Genomic DNA, 21,227 nt, shown 5'->3' on the forward strand with positions numbered 1-21,227 from the left:
GGCATACAATAGCTACTTAATAAATATTTAGTGGAAATTTCCTGAAAGAACAACCAACTCAATTTTTTTGAAATGTCTCATTTACCCTTCAAGACATTGTAGAGTGTTTTCTATCCACAGCAGCATGCTAGTTAACACAGTCAATGGATACTCTCAGTTTGGGGAGTATTTTTGGTTTAGGGTTTTTTTATTTGTTTGTTTTGGTACCAGGTGTTGAACTCAGAGGCACTCAACAACTGAGCCACATCCCCAGCCCTATTTCATATTTTATTATGAGACAGGGTCTTACTAAGTTGCTTAGGGCCTTGCTAAATTACTAAGGCTGGCTTTGAACTCACAATCCTCCTGTCTCAGCCTCCTGGGCCACTGAGATTACAGGTGTGCGCCCGGCTAATACCTTTGGTACTCTCTTTGGTATTCTCTTTTTTTTCCCCCACCAATGTACATTTCTTTCATTCATCCACTCAACAAATATGTACCAAATACCCAATGTATGCCAGTTGGTTATCTGTACTTATCCTGCAAGACTTTTAAGACTTAACTCAGCCTTTCCTGATCACCTGCTCTCTCCTCCCAGCCACCCACACCAAATAATCCCACCACCAGGCTTGGCCAGTTGCTGCCCTTTCTCTTCCCACAGTCGCCTTCCACATTTCCTTTGTTACTATACAAACCACATTATGCATATTTATTCCTTCCACTGAGCCTCAAGCTCCTTGACTACAGACTGCCTTATTTCTTCCCATCTCTGGCACCTTACAGTATACCTGGCACCTTATAGTATACCTGGCAGGTAGCAAACATTTAGTAAATGATAAACTAGATCCTCCACACCAACTTGGTTACTAAGTCTTGTGGATGTTTTCCCTCAAATCCTCAAAGTTTCTGGTCCTGCTTAAGCCCTCATCATCTCTTCTACTCTCAGGAATCACCCCTCACCTCCCTGTCTCCTACACACTGCCTTATCTCCTCTTTTTTTCCAGCTCAGACAAGCTTTTTAAATGAACAGTCTACACCCACTTTATCTGCTTCCTTTTGGAAAACTTCATTCTTTTTAATTTATTTTTAATTATGCAAGCGATACATGTATATGTTCTCCCTGCCTCAGAGTAATCACTGTTTTCAGTCTGTTGATTATCCTTCCAGACCTTTTCTATGCATTTAAATACAGAAAAAGAGAGATGTAGCTAGGTGCAGTGGTGCACAACTGTAATCCCAGCAGCTCAGGAGGCTAAGCCAGGAGGATCACGAGTTCAAAGCCAGCCTCAACAACTTAGCAAGGCCCTAAGAAATTTGGTGAGATCCTGTCTCAAATAAAAATCAAAATGGCTAGGGATGTGGCTCAGTGGTTAAGAACATCTGGGTTCAATCACTGGTACAAAAAAAGAAAAAGAAAGAGCTGGGCGCAGTGGCACATGCCTGTAATCCCAGAGGCTTGGGAGGCTGAGGCAGGATGATTGTGAGTTCAAAGCCAGCCTCAGCAACTTAGCAAGGCCCTAAGCAACTCAGTGAGACCCTGTCTCATAATAAATTACAAAAAAGGGCTGGGGATGTGGCTCAGTGGTCCAGTGCCCCTGAGTTCAATCCCCGTACCTGAAAAAAAAAAAAAAAAGAAAAGTGTGGGTTGTTTGACCTGGAGCTCTACCCATGTGAGTACATAGGATCTACCTCATTCTTTTAAACTGCCAAATACAATCTCATAGTTTGGTTGGGCATGGTGGTACATGCCTGTAATCCCAGAGACTAGGGAGTCTCAGGCAGGAGGATCCCCGAGTTCAAAGCCAGACTCAGCAACGGGGAGGCGCTAAGCAACTCCTAGAGATGTTGTCTCTAAATAAATTACAAAATAAGGCTGAGGTTGTGGCTCTGTGGTTGAGTGCCCCTGAGTTCAACCCCTACTACAAAAAAAAGTTGACAATCCCATAATATGGCTGAACTATATAGTTCATTTAATTGCATTATTGATGGAAATTAGAATCTTTAAGTTTTCTTTAAACCTGGTCACCAATGCTGCAGTGAACATCCTTTTTGTATGCTTCTAATGAACGTGTGCAATTGTTTTTCTGTACACTTAAAAGTGGAACTGTTGGGTCATAAATTATTCACATTTTTAATTTTAATACATACTGCCAAATTTGCCCTCCAAAAATTCTGCATCAATTTACACTCCCACAAACATGAATGAAATTACTTTTTGTTAGGGGATGTTATGCCATCTTTTATTTTTGCAAATCTGATGGATAAAAAAATGTCATTGTTTTATTTTGCATTTCCCTAAATCACTGGGGAAATTGAATGAGTATCATTTTACCTGTTGATTGGTCATTTGTATTTCCCTTTGTCAATTAACAGTTTGTTTCTCATTGAATTATAGAAGTTCCTTTTACATTTTAGAAAAATTATTTGTGTTATTATGTGGGTTGCAAATATTTTTGCCCCATCTCTAACTTGTTTTTAATTTTATTTATGATATATAAAAGTACTAGGCTGGGGATGTGGTTCACTGGTAAAGCACTTGCCTAGCATGTGTGATTCCCTGAGTATAATCCCAGCAGCTCAGGAGGCTGAGGCAGAAGGAACTCAGATCAGCCTCAGCTAGCAAGGCCCTAAGAAACTTAGTGAGACCCTGTCTCAAAATAAAAATAAAAAGAACTGAGGATGGGGCTCAGTGTTTAAAAGTCCCTGGGCTCAATCCCCAGTACTAAAAAAATAATAATAATTTAAAAATAATGAAAAGTATTTTTTTAATGAATTTACATTTGTCTTTTCTTCTATGACTTTTGGGTTTTGTATCATGCCTGGAAAAGACTTCTCTACCCTCAAAGTTATAAAAATATTCTCCGACATTTTCTCCTTACTTTTTTTTCTCCCTACATTTTTAGAATTTGTTTTTAGTCCAACAGGAATCTATTTTTGTGGATAGTGTTTGTGTGAGAGGGTCTCATTTTGTTTTTTTTCTAAACAGATGGCCTGTTTTCCCAGCATCATTTTTTTTTGAATAGTCCATTCTTTGCCTGCTTACTTACATATACTAAATTTCCATGTAAATATGGATCTGATCTTGGACTCAATTTTTTGTTCTATTCTTCTTTTTGCTATCCTGATGTCTTCATATCCTTACTTCACTTTCACTCAGCAATCATGGAAGTCTAGCTTATACCTACAATTCCCCTGGAATGATTACTGCTACATGTACTAATGACCTTCATATTGCCAAACTTTTCATATTATCAAAATAAGAAAACTCTTTGGTTCTTATTTTCCTGGTTAATAATTCTCTCCCATATGCTACATAATACCCCCCTTCATTCCTCTATCAATAAAAATCATGGTCAGAACTGAGTGCAGTAGCGCACACCTATAATCCCAGCAATTTGGGAGGCTGAGAGGAGGATCACAAGTTTGAAGCCAGCTTCAGCAACTTAGGAAGACCTTATCTCCAAATAAAAAATAAAATGGGGGGCTGGGGATGTGGCTCAAGCAGTAGCGCGCTCGCCTGGCATGCGTGCGGCCTGGGTTCAATCCTCAGCACCACATACAAACAAAGATGTTGTGTCCACTGAAAACTAAAAAAATAAATATTAAAAATTCTCTCTCTAAAAAAAAGAATTATAAAATAAATAAAAAAATAAAAAGGGCTGAGGATGTAGCTTAGTAGTAAAGCACCTCTGGAATCAATCCCCAGTACTACCAAAAAAAAATCATGATCTTAACAATACCTGTGTTCTTAGGTAGTTACTCAGAGTCAGGCACTGTTTAAGTATTTTTTATGCCATACATGTCAAGCATGCTTCATCATAGCCCTCTAAGGTAAGGATTATTATCATCATCATCCCCACTTTACAGGTGATTTGAAAACTGACACTATAAATTTAAGTACCTTGCTCCAGGTCCTTGGGTAATATGACAATAGGGGATTTGAACCCAGGTCTATCTGACAGCAAAGCCTAGTAAGTTCCTAGGCACCCCATCTCCAGCCTATCTTTGCAGTCTCCACCATTTTGGGGGTGGGGGGTACTGGGGATTAAACCCAGGGTCTCTCTACCACTGATTCTTTTATTTGGAGATAGGGTCTTGCCAAATTGCCACAATTCAGACTTGTGATCTTCCTGCCTCAACCTCCAGAGTAGCTGGAATTACAGGCGTGCACCACTGTGTGTGGTTCCAGCATTCTTTAAATGGTAGCTTTCCAAGGATCCAGTCTTATTTGCTGCTCTTCCCATCTTAAGCATGTACCCTGGATAAAGCAGGGCATTCTGATGCACTGTTTCAATGCAGCTGCACTGACATATCTGTGCTAAAATGGCCCTGGCGGCATGTTCAAAACACTGCTTTTTATTACAAATCCCTGTAACTCTTTCCACCCTGCTTCCCCAAATTCAGGGAAGCTTTTCATTTCTACATATTTGATTTTGTTTAGTTTGATTTTTATGAGTATGTATCATATTTATAATCAGGGAAATAAGAATTTTTTAAAAATATAATGAAAGGATATTAGCCTCTAAGGGGCAGTATCTATTCAGCCCTTTTAAGCCATCATTATTAAGGCATTGTCCACTGTTAGATACACATGTAACTGAAAGAACTGTGAGAAATTTAATTGAGCTGGGTGACATGGTGCATGACTGTAATCACAGCAACTCAGGAGGCTGAGGCAGGAGGATTGCAAGTCTAAGGCTAGCCTCAGCAACTTAATGAGGACCTGTCTCAAAATAAAAAAATAAAATGGGCTGAGTATGTAGCTCAGTAGCTGAGCATCCTTAACCCCCTCCCAAAAAAAAAAGAAGAAAGGAAGGAAGGAAGGAAGGAAAGAGTTTAATTAAGAGTTCCTGAAAAATCTGCCCTGAGATTAAGCACTCAAGATTGTGACCCAAATATCCCCTTTCCCTCTGGGTCTAATTTATTCTCAACCAAAGAAGATTAGCACAATAAACAAGCCTGTAAAAAAACAGATGTGTCCTTCTTTTAGAATTTTAAATGCAAAACAGAATTCACTCCAAGTTTTAAGAAGCTATGTCTATTTATTCAGTGTAAGGACAGGAGTATGGCTGTTGTAGCTTTAAGGAAGAAACAGGAGAATTTAAGATACAGTTCACCTAAGAAGCAAGAGAATCCTCAAAAGATGAGCAGATACTACTCAAATTGATAAACTATCTTTTCTGAGATGAGCACATATGATAGCCACATGATTTCTGGTTAAAACCAGATGGTGCCCAACCCATACCCTCTACCAGACCCTAGCCCGTGTCACCCCACCCCTCACTCACACACATTCTTGAATCGTTCATTCTCACCCAGCTCTCCTCCTACCTCTCCTGTTTTGCCCCCTTTCAGGGTCTTTTCCTTTATCTGTAAAAACTGAAACTCCTAAGGTTTTTTTAGTCTTTAGCCCAGCATCCTTCTGGCTCCACTCTGATTCCCGGGCAATCTTACACATGTCCACTGTTGGAACGTAACACATACACCCTGATAAGCCAAATCTATATTTCCAGCCTAGACTCTCTTTGGACCTCCAACTCTGTATACTGCTTAACACTGAAGGCTATAATGTGTCTGGATAGTCCACAGAAAGGTCAAACTGAACATGTCTAAACTGAATATATAGCTAATTATCTTAAAACCTGGCTCTCTAATCTTCTCTATCTTATGAATACCACCACCATTTATTTAGTCTCCAAAGCCAGAAATTCAGGCCTCATTCTAAATTCTTCTTTTCCCTTCACAACCCCACATCAAATTTCTATCAAGTTCCTTTAATTTTACCCATTCAATGTTTATCAAATCTTTCTTCTGTTCCCTACCTCAGCAACTATTTCCCCTTTGCCTCAAACTCATTGGTACAACAGTCCCCTAATATTTCTTCATATTATCCCAAGGGACTTGTTTCAAAGGCCAATCAGACTACATCATTCTACTTCTCTCTCTCTCTCTCTTTTTTTTTTTTTTTTTTTTTTTTTGATACTGGGGATTAAACCCAGGGGCACTTAACCACTGGACCACTGAGCCACATCCCAGCCCTATTTTGTATTTTATTTAGAGACAGGGTCTCACTGAGTTGCTTAGCTCCTTGCTGTTGCTAAGGTTGACTTTGAACTCATGATCCTTCTGAGTCACTAGGATTACTAGTGTGTGCCACCACACCCGGCTCAATCTACTTCTTAAAAGCTTGCAATGGGGGCTGTGGCTGTAGCTCAGTGGCACAGTGCTTGCTTAGCACATGTGAGGAACTGGGTTCAATCCTCAGCCCCATATAAAAATAAATAAAAGGTATTGTGTACATCTACAAATAAAAATATACTTTAAAAAATCTTTCTATGGCACCACATTTGTACTTTCTATAACTCCCTTTGGGATCTGGCACCCACTTTCTTCTTCAGGTTCATTTCCCCTATTTTTCTCTAGTTCACTCCGAACTGGTAGCCCAAGGGCAGACCCAGGGTTTGAAGGGCCCTATGTTTACACAATTTAAAGGGCCCTCCAAGAATAATAATACAACCCTTGGAAGGGGCCTGTGATGTGAGGGCTCTGAAGCTTAAGCTTCATCAGCTTCACAGTTACTTTGCCTCTGTCTAACCAAACAGAGCAAGCTGCATTCCCTAGAATATATAAGAATCCTCTGCATCACTTTACCTTTGCACAAAGTTACCTCGGCCTGGAATGCCCTTCTCCCCTAATCCTTGCTTGTCTGGCAAAGCAGTTTCTCCTTCAAAAGACAGAAGAGGGAGCACATCCTCTGTTGCCTGACCTTCCCACATGGAACTGTTCTCACTTTTGTGGTCTCACTGAAACTTGTCCTTTACCTCTCTGTATCCTGTCCTTTACAGAACATACCGTTCTGCATGGAAATTATTTGCTTAAAACCGGTCTTGCCCATGTGCATCTCAAGGACAGAGACAAAGTTATTCCTTTTCAGATTGTCAGAGCACAGCAGTACCTGGCACAAGGTAGGACTGCATAAATGTTTGCTAAATGGCATCGAGACCTCCACCCCATACACTGGGAAAACATTCTTCCTTTGGCAAAGCATATGGAGTGGAACAGTTACTATAGATAAGGACCGTGGGCAGGGGCAGTGCTTGTGAGGGGCCTGCCATCTGCCCACTCCATTCTGAAAGAGGCTGGGCCCCAGCATGTATGCTTTCTCCAAGACGCCCATGGAAAGTTCCTCATTGTGCCTCACCCCCACCAACCTTCCCACCCCACTCACTGCCTTCCTTACCTGTCTTCCTTGTTGATCTGGTCCCCAAAGCCTACTGTGCTAACAATTGTGAGCTTCAGCCCCACATTGCTCTCTTGAAGGTCGTAGGTATTGGACCGGAGCTGGACACCAGGCTGCGTGTGGGTGGCTGGCTCCCCCTCAAACTTGGTATTGAACAGGGTATCCATGAGGGTGGACTTGCCCAAACCTGTCTCTCCTGAAAATTGAAAGAATAAATTAAGGTCCATTCACACAGTGATTATGCAGATATCTACTTATTAACATGGAAAATAAACATGACAAAATAGTAAGTGAACAATAAATAGAAGTACATAGACTGTATGAGCTCAGTTATATCAAAAAGACCTAAAGGAATGTGCCCCATAACAAGAATAGTCATTTCACAATAGTGGAATTGGGGGAATTTTCATTTTATTCTTTTTTCCTATTATTTGAAATTTTTATCTTGAGTATGTATTGCTTTTATAATCAGAAAAAGTAATGGTATAGGCACAGATGGAGAGAGATTGTTATCCCTAGAAAAGGGCTGGAAAGAAATACATAGACTCTTACCTATGGTTTTCTCCAGGTGGTGGGATTATGTGTGGTTTTCATTTCTTTATGCTTTTCTGTATTTTCCAAGTTGTCTAAGTGGAACATGTGTAATTTTTTTTTTCTTTTGGTACTGGAGATTGAACCCAGGGCATTCTACCAGAGAACTATTCCCCCAGCCCTTTTGTTTTTAATTTTGAGACAGAGTCTTGCTAAACTGTCCAGTCTGGCCTCAAACTGGCAATCCTCCTGTCTCAGCCTCCCAAATTGTTGGGATGACAGGCATGCACCACAGCTCCCAGCTATTGTTTTTATAATAAAAACTAAAAAATTATTTTAATTTTTTTAAAAAGGAACACAATCCCTTGTCAAACAAATATCCTCCCCGCCCAGACTCTGTCTGCCTCATCTCCCAGAGAGGCCCAGAGCTCTGTGGGTGTCCTGGATGTGTCTCCCGGTGGGGTGGGGAGACTGTGGATCTTTCCTTGGCTTTACCATCCTCCCAGCCAGGTTGAGCTTTCAGTAAGACAATTTTTAGCTAATGGAGAGAGAACTTCACAGGCCACAAATTATTATTCTCCTTAAATATCAAATAAACCAGCCACTTATTTCTTTAACTAACAGTCTGTGGGATACTAACAAATTAAGCCATTGGAATTCCAAAAGTCTTGAATTTCACACTAGAGAGATGAAGGGGGAAGGGCTATGGCAGAATGGTAAAGGTGCAGAAAGGTTACTCCTGGGAGACTGGGGGATATCAAGCTGCTACCTCAAGCCAAGACATCTTTAGGGAATGAGACATCACAAGAAGCCATAAGCTGTGGGGGAAGTTGGTAAAATGGGGTTTAGGCAGGAATCTGATATGAAGCCACAAGCAGGGTTAGGCACTAAAACCACTTATAATCTCCATGGATCCAGACTGTATTTTGTTCCCCCTCCTCACCCCAAACAATTCAGGAATCCCAGGAATAAAAGCCAGTATTTAATTACCGGAAGTGCCCTTTGAACACCTAAGACCACCCTATTACTTTGCTAGCATCATCCCACTTCTTTCCATCTACCTCCCCAACCTGGGGGCAGGCAAGCTCTGACTTCTCACAGTCTGAAGCGAGTTTATACTGGGCACATTCTGGCCTGGCAGATCTCCCCTTGGGACCAACAGCACACATTTGCAGGACGTCCTGGGCTTGGGTTAGAGCTGCATGACTGGAAACCAAAAATGCTCCATCTCCTCTCCACCCTCTGGGTGTGTCTAGCTTTGCATCTCTTCCAAGCCTTTTTATGCTGAATAATGAGCTATGAAATGCAGGAGGTGCTTTTAAAAGTGTCTATGATGCAAGCTTTCAATGGGGATGGCGGAGAGAAAGATAGAACAAGAACATTCAATTCAGCCTAGTTATCGGATCCCCAGCCCAATTTCATAGCCAGGTCTGACTAATATGGTGGATTGCCAGGGGTGCAGAAAAAGTTGCTCACACTGCTCATGGTGAGGGTCTCTGCTATACCCATTAGCATCAAAGACTCTCCAAAAAGAGGCCCCTTTGTTTTCCTCCCCTAAAGGAACAGGTTAGTTTTGAGGCCCCAAGGAAAATTGGGAAGGTGGGGTCTTTGCCATGGGAGGCAGCAGAATTGGGCAAGCAGCAGAAAATATCACTCCCACGCTATGCAATGGATGGATGTAGCTAAACCGGAAATGAGGCTAGCACCTCTGAGGTGGGAATGAAAGGGTGGCTGCCTCATTCTAACTTCCCTCCCCTCTGGGGACTGAGGTTTGAGGTACATTTTAGCCTATCTTTGTACCTGCCTAATGAATTTTCCATGTCCACCCCTCTCCCACCCCCTCTTCTGTCCCATGAGCTCCTTGCTGAATGCTCTGCAGCTCCTAGACAATGATAGGTCCCGTCTCCCTAGCACCCATGGTGGGCTGGCTGGCTCCCCATCCCAAGAATTCTCAAAGAGAAATCTTCCTGTACTCACAAGAGTACCTACTCGTGGCCTCTGCAGGACCCACCCTGTAAACAGGACCCACCCTGTTTACACAGCTGGAGAGATGGGGGCCCGGCAGGGCAGGGCAGGGCAGGGCAGGCAGCAGGGAAGATCAGCAGGGAGATGACCACCCAGATGCCTGCCAGCACAGAAGCGTTGTGAAAATTAGATACCAAATAATGAAGGTCTGGAAGAAAAGAACTCATGGGTGTCTAGGGAATCACAATAAATGCAGATTAAAAGAGGGCAGAAAATCAAGCCAGCTGTCTTTGTGACTATCAAGTACTCTCTTCAGAGCCTGGGGATGGAGAGAGGCTCTCCCTCAGTGGCTGGCACAGACCCAGGCTGAGCCTAGGATATAGTCCCCTCCCATGGAAGCCCTGGGCCCAGTATTGGGAAGGTTGCTGACTGGGATCAGGTCAGCAGATTCCAAGCCCCTGCAGGAAGATGAGATTTTGGCAGTTAGATTCCAGAATGAAACCTGAGGAGTCCTGAGGGGTCCATTGCCCCCTCCTTTCCCTAGCCCTCCCAGAGCATCTCACAGTAGATAGTAGGGTTTATTAATATTTTTATTATTTTTAGTTTTTAGTTTTATGTTGACACAATATCTTCATTTTATATTTATGTGGTACTGAGGATCAAATCCAATGCCTCACGCATACTAGGCAAGCACTCTACCACTGAGCCACAACCCCAGCCTCTATTAACCCTTTTTAACTCGTGTTCCATCATTCAAGAAGATTTTGTCTCATGTTGCTTAATGTAGATAGTATTCTAGAAACAACAGTTTTTTAAAAATAAATTAATTTGATAAATTAATTTAAAGCATGTAGTATGAAACATGCTTTTTCAAATTATATTCCCTGAGACAGTCTGATGTTGATCTCCCCACCCTGGGTTAAAAGTCACTGTGATAAAGAAAAGTTTAGCCCCTTTCCTCAGTTGCTGTCAATATCTGCACCCTCTGGCACCTTGTGCAATTAAGTCCTGCATGTTATGAAATGAAAGGTCCCAGCCAGGTTATCACTAAATTACCATGTGACCTGAGCTGGCTCGGCCCTTTCCTCTCTCTGAGTCCCAGTCTCTTTTCCTATAAAAGGAGAAGTTTGGAGTGACAATAATAGCTATTGTTTATGGTACACTTACTCTGTGCCAAGCACTGCTGTAAATAAATACATATATTTTCTTTTCTTTTTTGCATTGCTCAGGATAGAATCCTAAGTCTCGCACATGCCAGGCAAGAGCTCTGCCACTAAGCTATGTCCCCAGCTTTCACATATTTTCTTATTTATTCCTCCCAACAAGTCTTTAAGGTAGATTATATTTTTTTTCTTTTTTCTTTTTCTTTTCTTTTTTTTTTTTTTCAGTGCTGGAGATCAAACTCAGGACTTCTTTCATGCTAGGCAAGTGCTCTACCATTGAGCTACACCTCCAGCCCCAAGCTACTACAATTTATCCTCAATTAACAGATGGATTAGCCAAGCCACTCCAGCTACAGTTTCTCAGCCACCCCTCCACATCTTATTTTCCTATACAATGCGGAGGAATTAACAGTCCAAGGTCACAAATTAATAAGTAGCAGAGCCAGAATTTGCATCTAGGCAGACTGACACTGAAGCCTATGCTTTTAACCAATATATTCTAGTGAGGCCCAAAGGCATAATATGTTTGTTCATTTAGTCATTCGACAAGTATTTTAAAAGCCTCTAATAGGAGCCAGGCACAGTTATACAGCAATGAACAAGATAGCCTCAATCCCTGCTGTAATGGAGCTGCAGTTGCTTCCAGCTCTGAATGTTGACTAAACCAAGAGAAATGTCTCTGGGTTCAAAAGGGAGGTGTCCAAAAGGAAATGCTTCAGGAACTCCAGTTGGCCAGAGGAGCCTATGGACAGGGACAAGGCCATGCCTGGCTTTATGACCTTGCCCTTTTCTCCTTCCTGATCTTGTAGAGTCCTGGCAGACTGTGGTGTGTTAAAGCCAGCTCTTCTGGCTTCCTGCATCTTTTCCCAAACTCACATGCAGTGATGTCGTATTGGTAGCTTAAAATCAGGTATGGTGGGAGTAATAACACCAAGAACATCAACAGATGCTATAAACCACATCATGTTTTCCCCTGCAATAGCCTGTTAGAAGTTGATCATTGCCGGGCACAGTGGCACACACCTGTAATTCCAGCGACTTGGGAGGCTGAGGCAGGTGAATGGCAAATTCAAAGCCAGTCTCAGTGACTTAGCAACTCAGAGAGGCCCTGACTCTAAATAAAATATTAAAAAGGGTTGGAGATGTGGCTCAGTGGTTCAATTCTCAGTACAAAAATTTAAAAAAAGAAGTTGATCATTGCTGGGCTAGAGATGTAGCTCACTAGGTTTAATCCCCAGTATTACAAAAAAGAAAAAAAAAAAAAAGTTGACCACTGCAGCCAGTCTGTTAGGTGAGCAACTGTCTTTCCAGAGACACAGGAATGAAACAATTGGCCCCTGTCTTAGGTAGAATGCTAGCTGCCCTTTCCCTCCTCCTGTAGCAAGTTGGAATTCTGCTTCTCTTGTGTATGTTTTTTCCAAGTCCGACAGAACCCAGTAGAGCCTGGAATCCTGAGCAGCTTCAAAATAAATATTATCATTATGACCCTTTGTATTCCTCACAGCCATTACTGTTGCTCATTTAGATGGATGAATCTCTTTGGGGCCCTTTCCCAGCAGTGCAAAGCAATGGGCCCCAGAACATTTGTTTTGCTGGCTCTAGTGGTTCTTCTAAGGCCCTTGTACTCTATCTAAAATCATGGGATCCTCAAGATTTCCAAAGCCAAGGGATTTGTATATAATTTTGGTAGGGAGAGGGGACCTTCACCCCACTAAGTAATTATTGTCAACCCTAGCAAATCTATTGGAGAGGAGTCATATTATGCTCATGTCCATGTTTCTAGCCCAAAATAATAATTGTGGGAGCCATTAATTGGTACCCTGACATAAAAATTAGGCTCTGGATTCATAAAAATACTCGCCCTCTCAATCTCAACATATACACATGCATATGCACACATATATGCACATATGTATGTAGGATAGCTACTCTGCTGGATATAGGGCTACAATCAGAGTTCAACACCAAAGTAAATGATAATGTGAACAATATCCTAGATCTCAGTTAATAATCAAAGGTAGCACTACCATAATTTTGTAGTGAGAATGCTCTATCAGAAAAGGAAAATAGTTTAGGGGACCATATTCTATGAATCATTTTATAGCAGTCGTTAAGGAAGTAAACCCAACAGTCACCCCAAGCAAGAGGAAAGATCACCTTCAACAGCCAAGCTATGGACTCTTCGCCAAGTCAGTGGCAGGACTCAGCACTATAGCTGGCTGAGACTGCAGCCTCAGAGCCACTCTAAGCCACTTATGACCTTGGTCCAAATTGTGGGATCTCTGAGCAATGACAGGGTTATAAGCACAGCAAGAGAGAAAGATGCATGAGTCGTAGGCTTTTTTGGGTCAGGGATAAAGAATGAAATTAACCCAGTCCAAGCTGTTCTATCCAATGGTTGCACCTGCAGGTCTAACAGGAAATACTGGGGCAGCCATATCCTGAGACTCCTTGCAGGTGATAGGGTCCTCTTTCCTACCCTTCCCCTCTTGAAGGGACCATCCCAGCACTTGAGCAATTCCATCCCAGCAGGTACATACTGAAGCAGTTGTAGCTGTACAATGTGTAGGTAGGAAACAGAAGACGGGGGGGGGGGGGGGGGGGGGGGGGGTACTATTTCTCCCACTCACTTTGTCTTGAGCTTGGCTGCCTCTTCCTCTGAGCCCCAGGGGAGCTGTAATCCACATGTCAAATTTCCCTACACTTCTGCCACCAAAGAACCATTCTGATTCACATGGCCTCCCTCCCAAGGCTTTACTAGACCACCCAACTGCTTAGTTGAAAGGTTGCTTATGGTGGGTCTGTCATTTCACTTCTCATCTCCCAGCACAGGTCACATGGAGCTCTGGGAGAAATGCCAAGGGAATCTGATATGTCTGTGCTGAAATATTTTGATAATCCAATATTATATGAAGTAAGTTGTCCATCATCTGCTAAAGACTGGAGCTCTTGTTAGTTAAATAAAGATTTGGCAGTGCTAATATTGAATGTGATAGCATTTGCTCTTGATGCCAATCACTGTGACTTTTATTTATTTTGTATCCCTCTCCTGACCTCACCTAAACATACCCATAAGTTAGACTTTCAGCATTTAAAGAGTTAATAACCTCAGTCTGGACCCTAAGTCCTGATATGTAATTCCATAAAGCACATATTTTCATCTCATAGGTTCCAAAGCTGATATGTGGTAATGAGTCATTCAGCAAGTGAGTGAGCCTAGCTAACTGCCTGTCATTCAGATCCAGAAGTGGCTTTGCTGTTCTCTATTTGTCCTTGAGTATGCAGCGATTCTTACAGAAAGTGACCTGAAAAAAAGAGTGCTGGGGCTGGGCACAGCCTGTAATCCCAGCAGCTTAGGAGGCTGAAGCAGGAGGAACACAAGTTCAAAGCCAGCCTCAGCAAAGATGAGGTACTAAGCAACTCAGTGAGCCCCTGTCTCTAAATAAAATACAAAAAAAAAAAAAATAGGGCTGGGGATGTGACTTAGTGGTCTAGTGCCCCTGAGCGCAATCCCCAATACCAAAAAAAAAAAAAAAAAAAAAAAAAAAAGATGGCTGGGCCCAGATTGGAAGTAAAAATAAAGAGCCCAAGGAAAAAGAATGAACTTAGTGAGAAAAAAAAATTTTAAATACATTAAAGAGTAAAATATCCAGTTCAGTGTTGGTTCAGATCTACAACATGAACGAGTTCCCTAGATACTCCATACAAAACTAAGAAAAGGCAATTAACAAAATTGTTTGAGTGTTCCAGCCAGTTTGAAAACTGACTTTATTATGGTGTTTATACAATCATTAAGGAGGTCACTGAAAATATGCAGGTATACTTTCCTGCACTGTGGGGTGAAAATTATAGTCTACGATTGTGTTTGCAAATTTGGGATTTTTTAAAGAATATCAAGAAACTATTGTCCCTTTTGTTTGTTTGATTGGTGTTCAATGGTTTCCAAAGTGCTTTCGTGTTCTCAAGAGATGTGGCTGGCAACAGTTAGAGGAGCAATGGGAGGGATAAGGGATGGATCCATATTATGGCTCAGCCACTTTTTCTCTGTTGTCTCAGATAAACACTTTATCCTCCCCAAGTTTCTGGGTCTCCATGTGTTCCGTGAAAATACAAACACTACTTGCTTTGCTCACTTTGCAGAGTAAGGTCCAAAAGAACTAATCTGAGAAACTATTTGAGAACTATAATGAATGGCTGCTATGGAGTTAACTCATCCATCCATTCATTTCACAAACATTACTGAATTCCCTTTGTGCCTTGATTAGCATATGGAGGGGACACTAAGATGCAGCTCCCACAGTTGAGATTAAAGGTCTAGACAGAGATACAGATAAGGGAAACAGAAGACCTTGCCCACAGCTGTGCGAGCCTGCACTTCAGCTCAGATTGTACTGAGCACAGAGAAGCTGCAGAAGGAACCAACAGACTCAACCCACTGCCCGCAGCTGGTAGGCAGGTGGCCTCTTTCTTTCCTCAGCCATCACCTCCCTCCCCATTCTGTCCTGGTTCTTGTCTTCTGCAGTCAAAATGAACTTGACAGCAGGAATGGAGCCAGCCAGCCCCCTTACAAAATTTCTACTGGGTCTCACGCAGCTCCTTTCCCCCAAAGTATGGCCCCAGATTCTGGTCCAGCCAAGGAAAAACATAGTAATTACAGTTGGCTGCTTACAAAAATAAGCAGATGGATAAGAGAAGAAGGCCGGATGGAGGGAGAGGAACGCTCTTGCAACTAGATCTGAATGACACACTATTTAACCTAATTACCTGCAAAGCCACATCCAGCCATTAAGGATCCATATTCTGTAATAGAATTTCCTGCAATGGAAATACTCACCCACGCACAGGATGTTGAAGCAGAAGCCCTGGCTGACTGACTTATTCACCAGCTGGTCAGGCAAGCTGTCAAACCCCACATGTCCAGCCAGGGGGACGGTTCGGCAACCTTCACCCTAATTTGGGAGAGGAAGGAGGGAGAAAAATCAAAATGTGCTTAAAATTAATCTGAGTCTCAGTTCTCCATCCAAATGCTCTCCATAATAGGAAGTAATAACCATCCAGGTCCCTGGTTTCAGTCCTTTCAGGTACTCCCTGCCTCAAAGCAAAATGGCCTGTCATGTATTCAAGAACCCAGGAATCTTCTAGGCTCAACACTGAATGTCACCATAGTTCCGCAACTCCTTTTGTAGAGCAAACTACAGAGGGGGCTTTTTAGGAGTGGGAAGGCAGGGTCAGGGGAAGAGAACACTGGCACCCAAAGTTCTCAGACTTGGGTTAAATCTGCAATCAATTGCTTATGAGCTGGGTAACCTCAATGAGACTTGGTTTCCTTCCACAACTGTCACATGAGACAATATGTCCTATCTTAAAGGTGACTGGGAGATGCAGATACGCTAATTAATACATGCAATGAGCTTAATACATGCATAAGTAGTCAGTAAATATCCCCAAAACCTTAGATAGCAATTAATCCTCTCTCCAGAACCTACAAAAGCAGCATAGCATAGAGGTTAAGGGGCATAGATTTTGAAATCAGGCAGGTTTGAGTTAGAGCCCTATGTAGGCCATCTTCTGGCTATGAGGCCTCTGACAAGTTATTAAACTTCTCATAGTTTCCCCATGATAAAATCAGAAACTAGAGTCAGGCACAGTGGCACACGCCTGTAATCCCAGCAGCTCAGGAGGCTGAGGCAGGAAGATCGCAAGTTCAAAGCCAGCCTCAGGAAAAGCAAGGTGCTGAGCAACTCAGGAATACCCTATCTCTAAATAAAATACAAAATATGGCTGGGGATGTGGCTCAGTGGTAAAGTGCCCCGAGTTCATTCCCCAGTACACCAAAATAAAATAAAATCAGAAACTAGTAGCTGATGTGCAGGTTATATAGGAAAATGCTCTTTGAGCACTTAGTATGGTCCCTGGCACATGGTAACCGCTCAGTCAACAGCAGTTATCCAAGGATAACCTCACAGTGCAATGACCAGGGCATCCTTGGATCCTGGGCTGACCAATACTGCCATAAAACACCCTGGCTCCCTCTAGCTAGAGGAAGCTGCCTCCAGGTTCCCTCTGGTTCCCATGACTCCACAAGAGTCATTCAAGCCACTCCCAGCCCTGGAAAGCAGAGGGCCTTTGCTTCGCCTGCAAGGCCCAAAGCTGCTTACAGTTAGTTAATGGCTTTACCAAACAGGAAGTGCCTCAAACTAAGGCAGGTTTCCAAGGAGCCTGAGTGAAGGACAGAAAGGGCCTGAATGGAGTGCCAACTGCCAATGGCCACAGTGGAGAGGAGGGAAAGAAAGGGGGAGAAAGGAGGAGAAGGGAAGCTGGAGACAGCAAGCTCCAAAGAATGATGGGCTATGGGAAGAGTCAGCATTTGTGTTGGGTGGGGCTGCACCAGGCTTTCCGAAACCAGAAAGATGCCAAGAGCAATCCCAAAGGGCATGGTTAGTGCCAGGAGGCCTGCCCCAGCATTCCAGTCTTCACTAAGCTCTTACACTGGCTGGATCTGCTATCATACTAGGTCCATAATAAGCACATGCTTCACACTGAAAGAAATGGGCTGTGGTGGTGGAGGAGCCTCTCAGTCGTCATCAGAACTGGCTCCCAGACAGCCCTTCACCCAGCTCGGGATCCCACTTTCATTGGTGTCATCAGATCCTTCAAGAGCTAGTGCCGGTTACTGCCATCTGGTGAGTTCATTATCCTCACACAACTCACCCCACACACTCCCAGTGGAGCATTCTTGACAGACGACCATATGCCATCATTCAGTCGGGTTGGTGTATTCTGTGCCCCAGAAAGGCACCTGAAGACAGCTGAGTTTCATGAAGGACCCACATCACGTAGGGCTTTGTTATACATTCACCTCTTTCTGTTTCCCCTCCTCCATTTTAATTAAAGCCAACAGTAAGATGTAAGATCCCCAGACTTAGTTCTTAGTCCTCAACACTGCAGGGAAGAAGGGATTTAAGAAGCAATATGCTTCCTCCACAGAGCCTCCTACATAGCAGGCCTTGGAAATTGGGATGGACTCAAGAGTTGAGGTTTCCTGAGCCATATTTTATCATCTCTGGCTGCCTCTTCCTGTCTCCAAATTCAGCACCATGAAATGTCAAATGCTCCAAAACCCTGAATCCAAGTGCCAAAAGAAGAGGAAGGGGATTCTCAAACAAAAGGCAGTGGAGAGCAGTGGGGAAAGCTCCCCACCTTATTCTTTGATATATTTTATTGTCAAAAACTTACCAAGGGGCTGGGATTGTGGCTCAGTGGTAGAGCGCTTGCCTAGCATGTGTGAAGCACTGGGTTCGATCCTCAGCACCACATAAAAATAAATAAATAATAAAGGTATTTAAAAAAAAACTTGCCAAGCTCCTCCCATGTGCCCACTATTATCTCCCACCCAGCACAGTGGTGTAAATAAAGAGTCCCGAATAGCAAAATAAAAAGTATGAGCTGTATTCCCTAGGCAAAGGGACTTACTTGGGGAATTTTGAGTATGTTTAAGCAGGGAGGGCCATGATACAAGTAAGGCTTATGAAAGATCACTCCAGCTACAGGGTGCTTTGACTAATTGGAGGAACAGGAGACTAGGGCAGGGATACACATTGTAAGAGGGCTCCAATAATGTTGAACTGGCAGAGTGACATCCAAGTACTGTGACAATAAATGCTGGTTGAAGTAAACTGATTTGACTTTGGACTCAAGAAAGAGGCCGGGGGTATAGGTCAGTAGTAGAATGTGTGCTTAGCATGTATGAGGCCCTGGTTCCATCCCCAGCACCACATCCACAAAAAAGGAACAAATTTGAGAGATGCCTTAAAGGAGGGATGAGACTCAATAAGTGGCAGGGCAGAAGGAATGGGAAAACAATCAAAGCTGACTTCAAGATCTAAACCTTGATTGATACCAGCAAGGACAGAGAGAGGCCAGGAAAGAGAACTTGGTTAGTGGGAATGTCTAAGATTCTGTTTTCAAAAAGCTTTTACTAAAAAAAAATCTACTTACAGGTTTTTGTTGTTGTTGTTGTTATTGTTGTTGTGGTTGCTGCTGTTGTTTAGGGCCCAGGGATTGAAGTCAGAGGTACTTGACCACAGAGCCACATCCCCAGCCCTATTTTGTATTTTATTTAGAGACAAGGTCTCATTGAGTTGCTTATTAGCACCTTGATTATGCCAAGGCTGGCTTTGAACTCGTGATCCTCCTACCTCAGCCTCCCGAGCCGCTGGGATCACAGGTACATGCTACTATGCTCAGCTACTTACAGGTTTTATGTTTGATAACAGTAATCAATGTTCATTGCAGAAATCATAAAGAAGAAAATAAAAATCACCCACAAAAATCACTCTCCAGAGATCATCACTTAATATTTATTATGTATTTTCCTCCAATCTGTATGCCTTTTTGGGGGGAGGGGAGTACCAGGGATTAAACCCAGGGGCACTTAACCACTGAGCCACATCCCCACATCCCCTTTCTATTTTTTTTCTTGACACATGATCTTGCTAAGTTGTTTAAGGTCTCCCTAAGTTGCTGAGGCTGACTCTGAACTAGTGATCCTCCTACCTCAGCTTCCCAAATGCTGGGATTATGGGTGTGCACCACTATGCTTGCCTTTTGTATGCCTTTGTTTTTTTTAATAAAATAGGAATACTGCTGTATATTCCTTTCCATTACCTGAACTCATACCCTTTCTATTACCTTGCTTAATATAGTATGGATTTTTTTAGTAATTAAACATGCTTCTAAAAAATTGTTTTTATTGGTCATTTAGCATTCCAGTGCAGGAATTTTTCATATTTTCTTAACCAATCTTCTATTGCTGGACACTTAGTATATACTCAAGTTTTCAATATAATAACACTGGTTCTTCCAGGTTTGCATATATCTCTGATCATGTCCTAGAATCGAGGCCTACTAGATCAAAAGGTTCACACATTTTAAAGACTTTGGTGCATGTTGATACATTATTGAATAGAGAATAGTACAAAATTTATATTTCTACCTCTAATATGTGAGTGTTTACCCACAAGCGCCGAGTTTCACAGGCTTTTTAACCATTGTGAATTGAATCACTGAAAAATAGCATTGTGCTGTTTCATTTGCATTGTATTAGTGAGGGTGAACATGTTTTCATTGTTCAACTATGTATGTGAATTTGTGTATGTGAATTACCTAGTCATTTCTTTGCCCATTTTAAAAAAATGGGGTGTTTGTCTTTTCTCTTGGATTTGGAAAAACATTTTATGTGTTAAGGAAAATAAGATCGTTTTGAATTTTATGGTAAGATATCCATGAAAAGCAATCCAATAAGTAGTTAGCAATATGGGATTGTAGGCTCAGAGAGCATTCAGTACTGAGTCATAAATTTAGGAGTGAGAGGTATAACACTGGATGTGCTCTCTGAGAGAAGTACAGGAATCAAAGAGCTAAAGACTGAGTACAAGAAATGTTCATGAGTAAGAAATGGAAAAATGAAGAGGATTCTGCAACGAGAAGAAAATGATCAGAAAAGTAAGATGACCCAATAGTTCTCTGTTGCCAGAAGCCAAAGAGAAAGTCAAGAAGAATTACTTCATTGATTCAGATTTTGCGAAGGTCACTGGTGACTTTTAGAATCCTTATTTCTTCTGTATCTTTTGCCCAGTGTCCATTACTCCTAAATTAACTGAAGAGCCTGGGAACTAGGGGACATGGGACCTAGTTAATGTGGTTTTTTGGTCCTCAAGCAGAAAAGTTTTTTTTTTTTTTCTCAAACCCTGTAGTTAAGCTTCAAAAATGTATTTGTGTAGTTCCTATTTTAGGAAATCCTGTCTAATGAGCACCATGTACTCTTGCTTTGATGAATCTTATACTATGTCAAGGTCATCATTATGAATATTTGTCTTCATTGTTCAGAACTAAATATGTGGAGGTAAAAAAGACAGGACATTGGACTGGAATGTATATTTACCCCTGTAAAGCCCCTGGAAGTTTCTTTCCTCCTCTCTCACTAAACCTGATATCTCTTTCCTCTTTCTCCTTAAGGTGGCCTAATTAATTGAGGTCCTGATTACTTTGATTGCAGTTAATTGAATGCTCCCTTGACTACAATGTACACTAGAGGAGATGAAACTAGCAACTTGGCCCAGTACGTCTGATACTAAACCCTCAAGTTGTCATCTTGAATAGCAGATGATGCCATGTTCAAGGCTTGTACCGAGATGCCCAAAAGGCCATAATCACCAAACTATAAACTGCACATCTCCCTAACCTTAAAACCTCCTCTTAGATTCTATTCTGCAGAAACTCATATATCTGTGCAAAGATCTCTGCACAAGAAAATTCATTACAGCCCTGCATATAATACTAAAAAAACT

General features: G+C 42.2%; 1 protein-coding gene across 5 annotated transcripts in view; it reads right to left on the minus strand.

Moving 5' to 3' along the window:
• Positions 1-21,227, minus strand: part of Septin6 (septin 6) — a 71,407-nt gene that overhangs the window by 40,368 nt on the left and 9,812 nt on the right. For all 5 annotated transcript variants that reach the window (XM_077106739.1, XM_077106738.1, XM_077106737.1 and 2 more), the window contains exons 2-3: positions 15,713-15,827; positions 7,220-7,415 (exon numbers count right to left, since the gene is read on the minus strand). In XM_077106739.1, the coding sequence (XP_076962854.1) occupies positions 7,220-7,415; positions 15,713-15,827 (311 nt within the window). The remainder of the gene's footprint in view (positions 1-7,219; positions 7,416-15,712; positions 15,828-21,227) is intronic.

Source organism: Callospermophilus lateralis, chromosome X (genome assembly GCF_048772815.1).
Source record: "Callospermophilus lateralis isolate mCalLat2 chromosome X, mCalLat2.hap1, whole genome shotgun sequence".
Taxonomy (NCBI): domain Eukaryota; kingdom Metazoa; phylum Chordata; class Mammalia; order Rodentia; family Sciuridae; genus Callospermophilus; species Callospermophilus lateralis.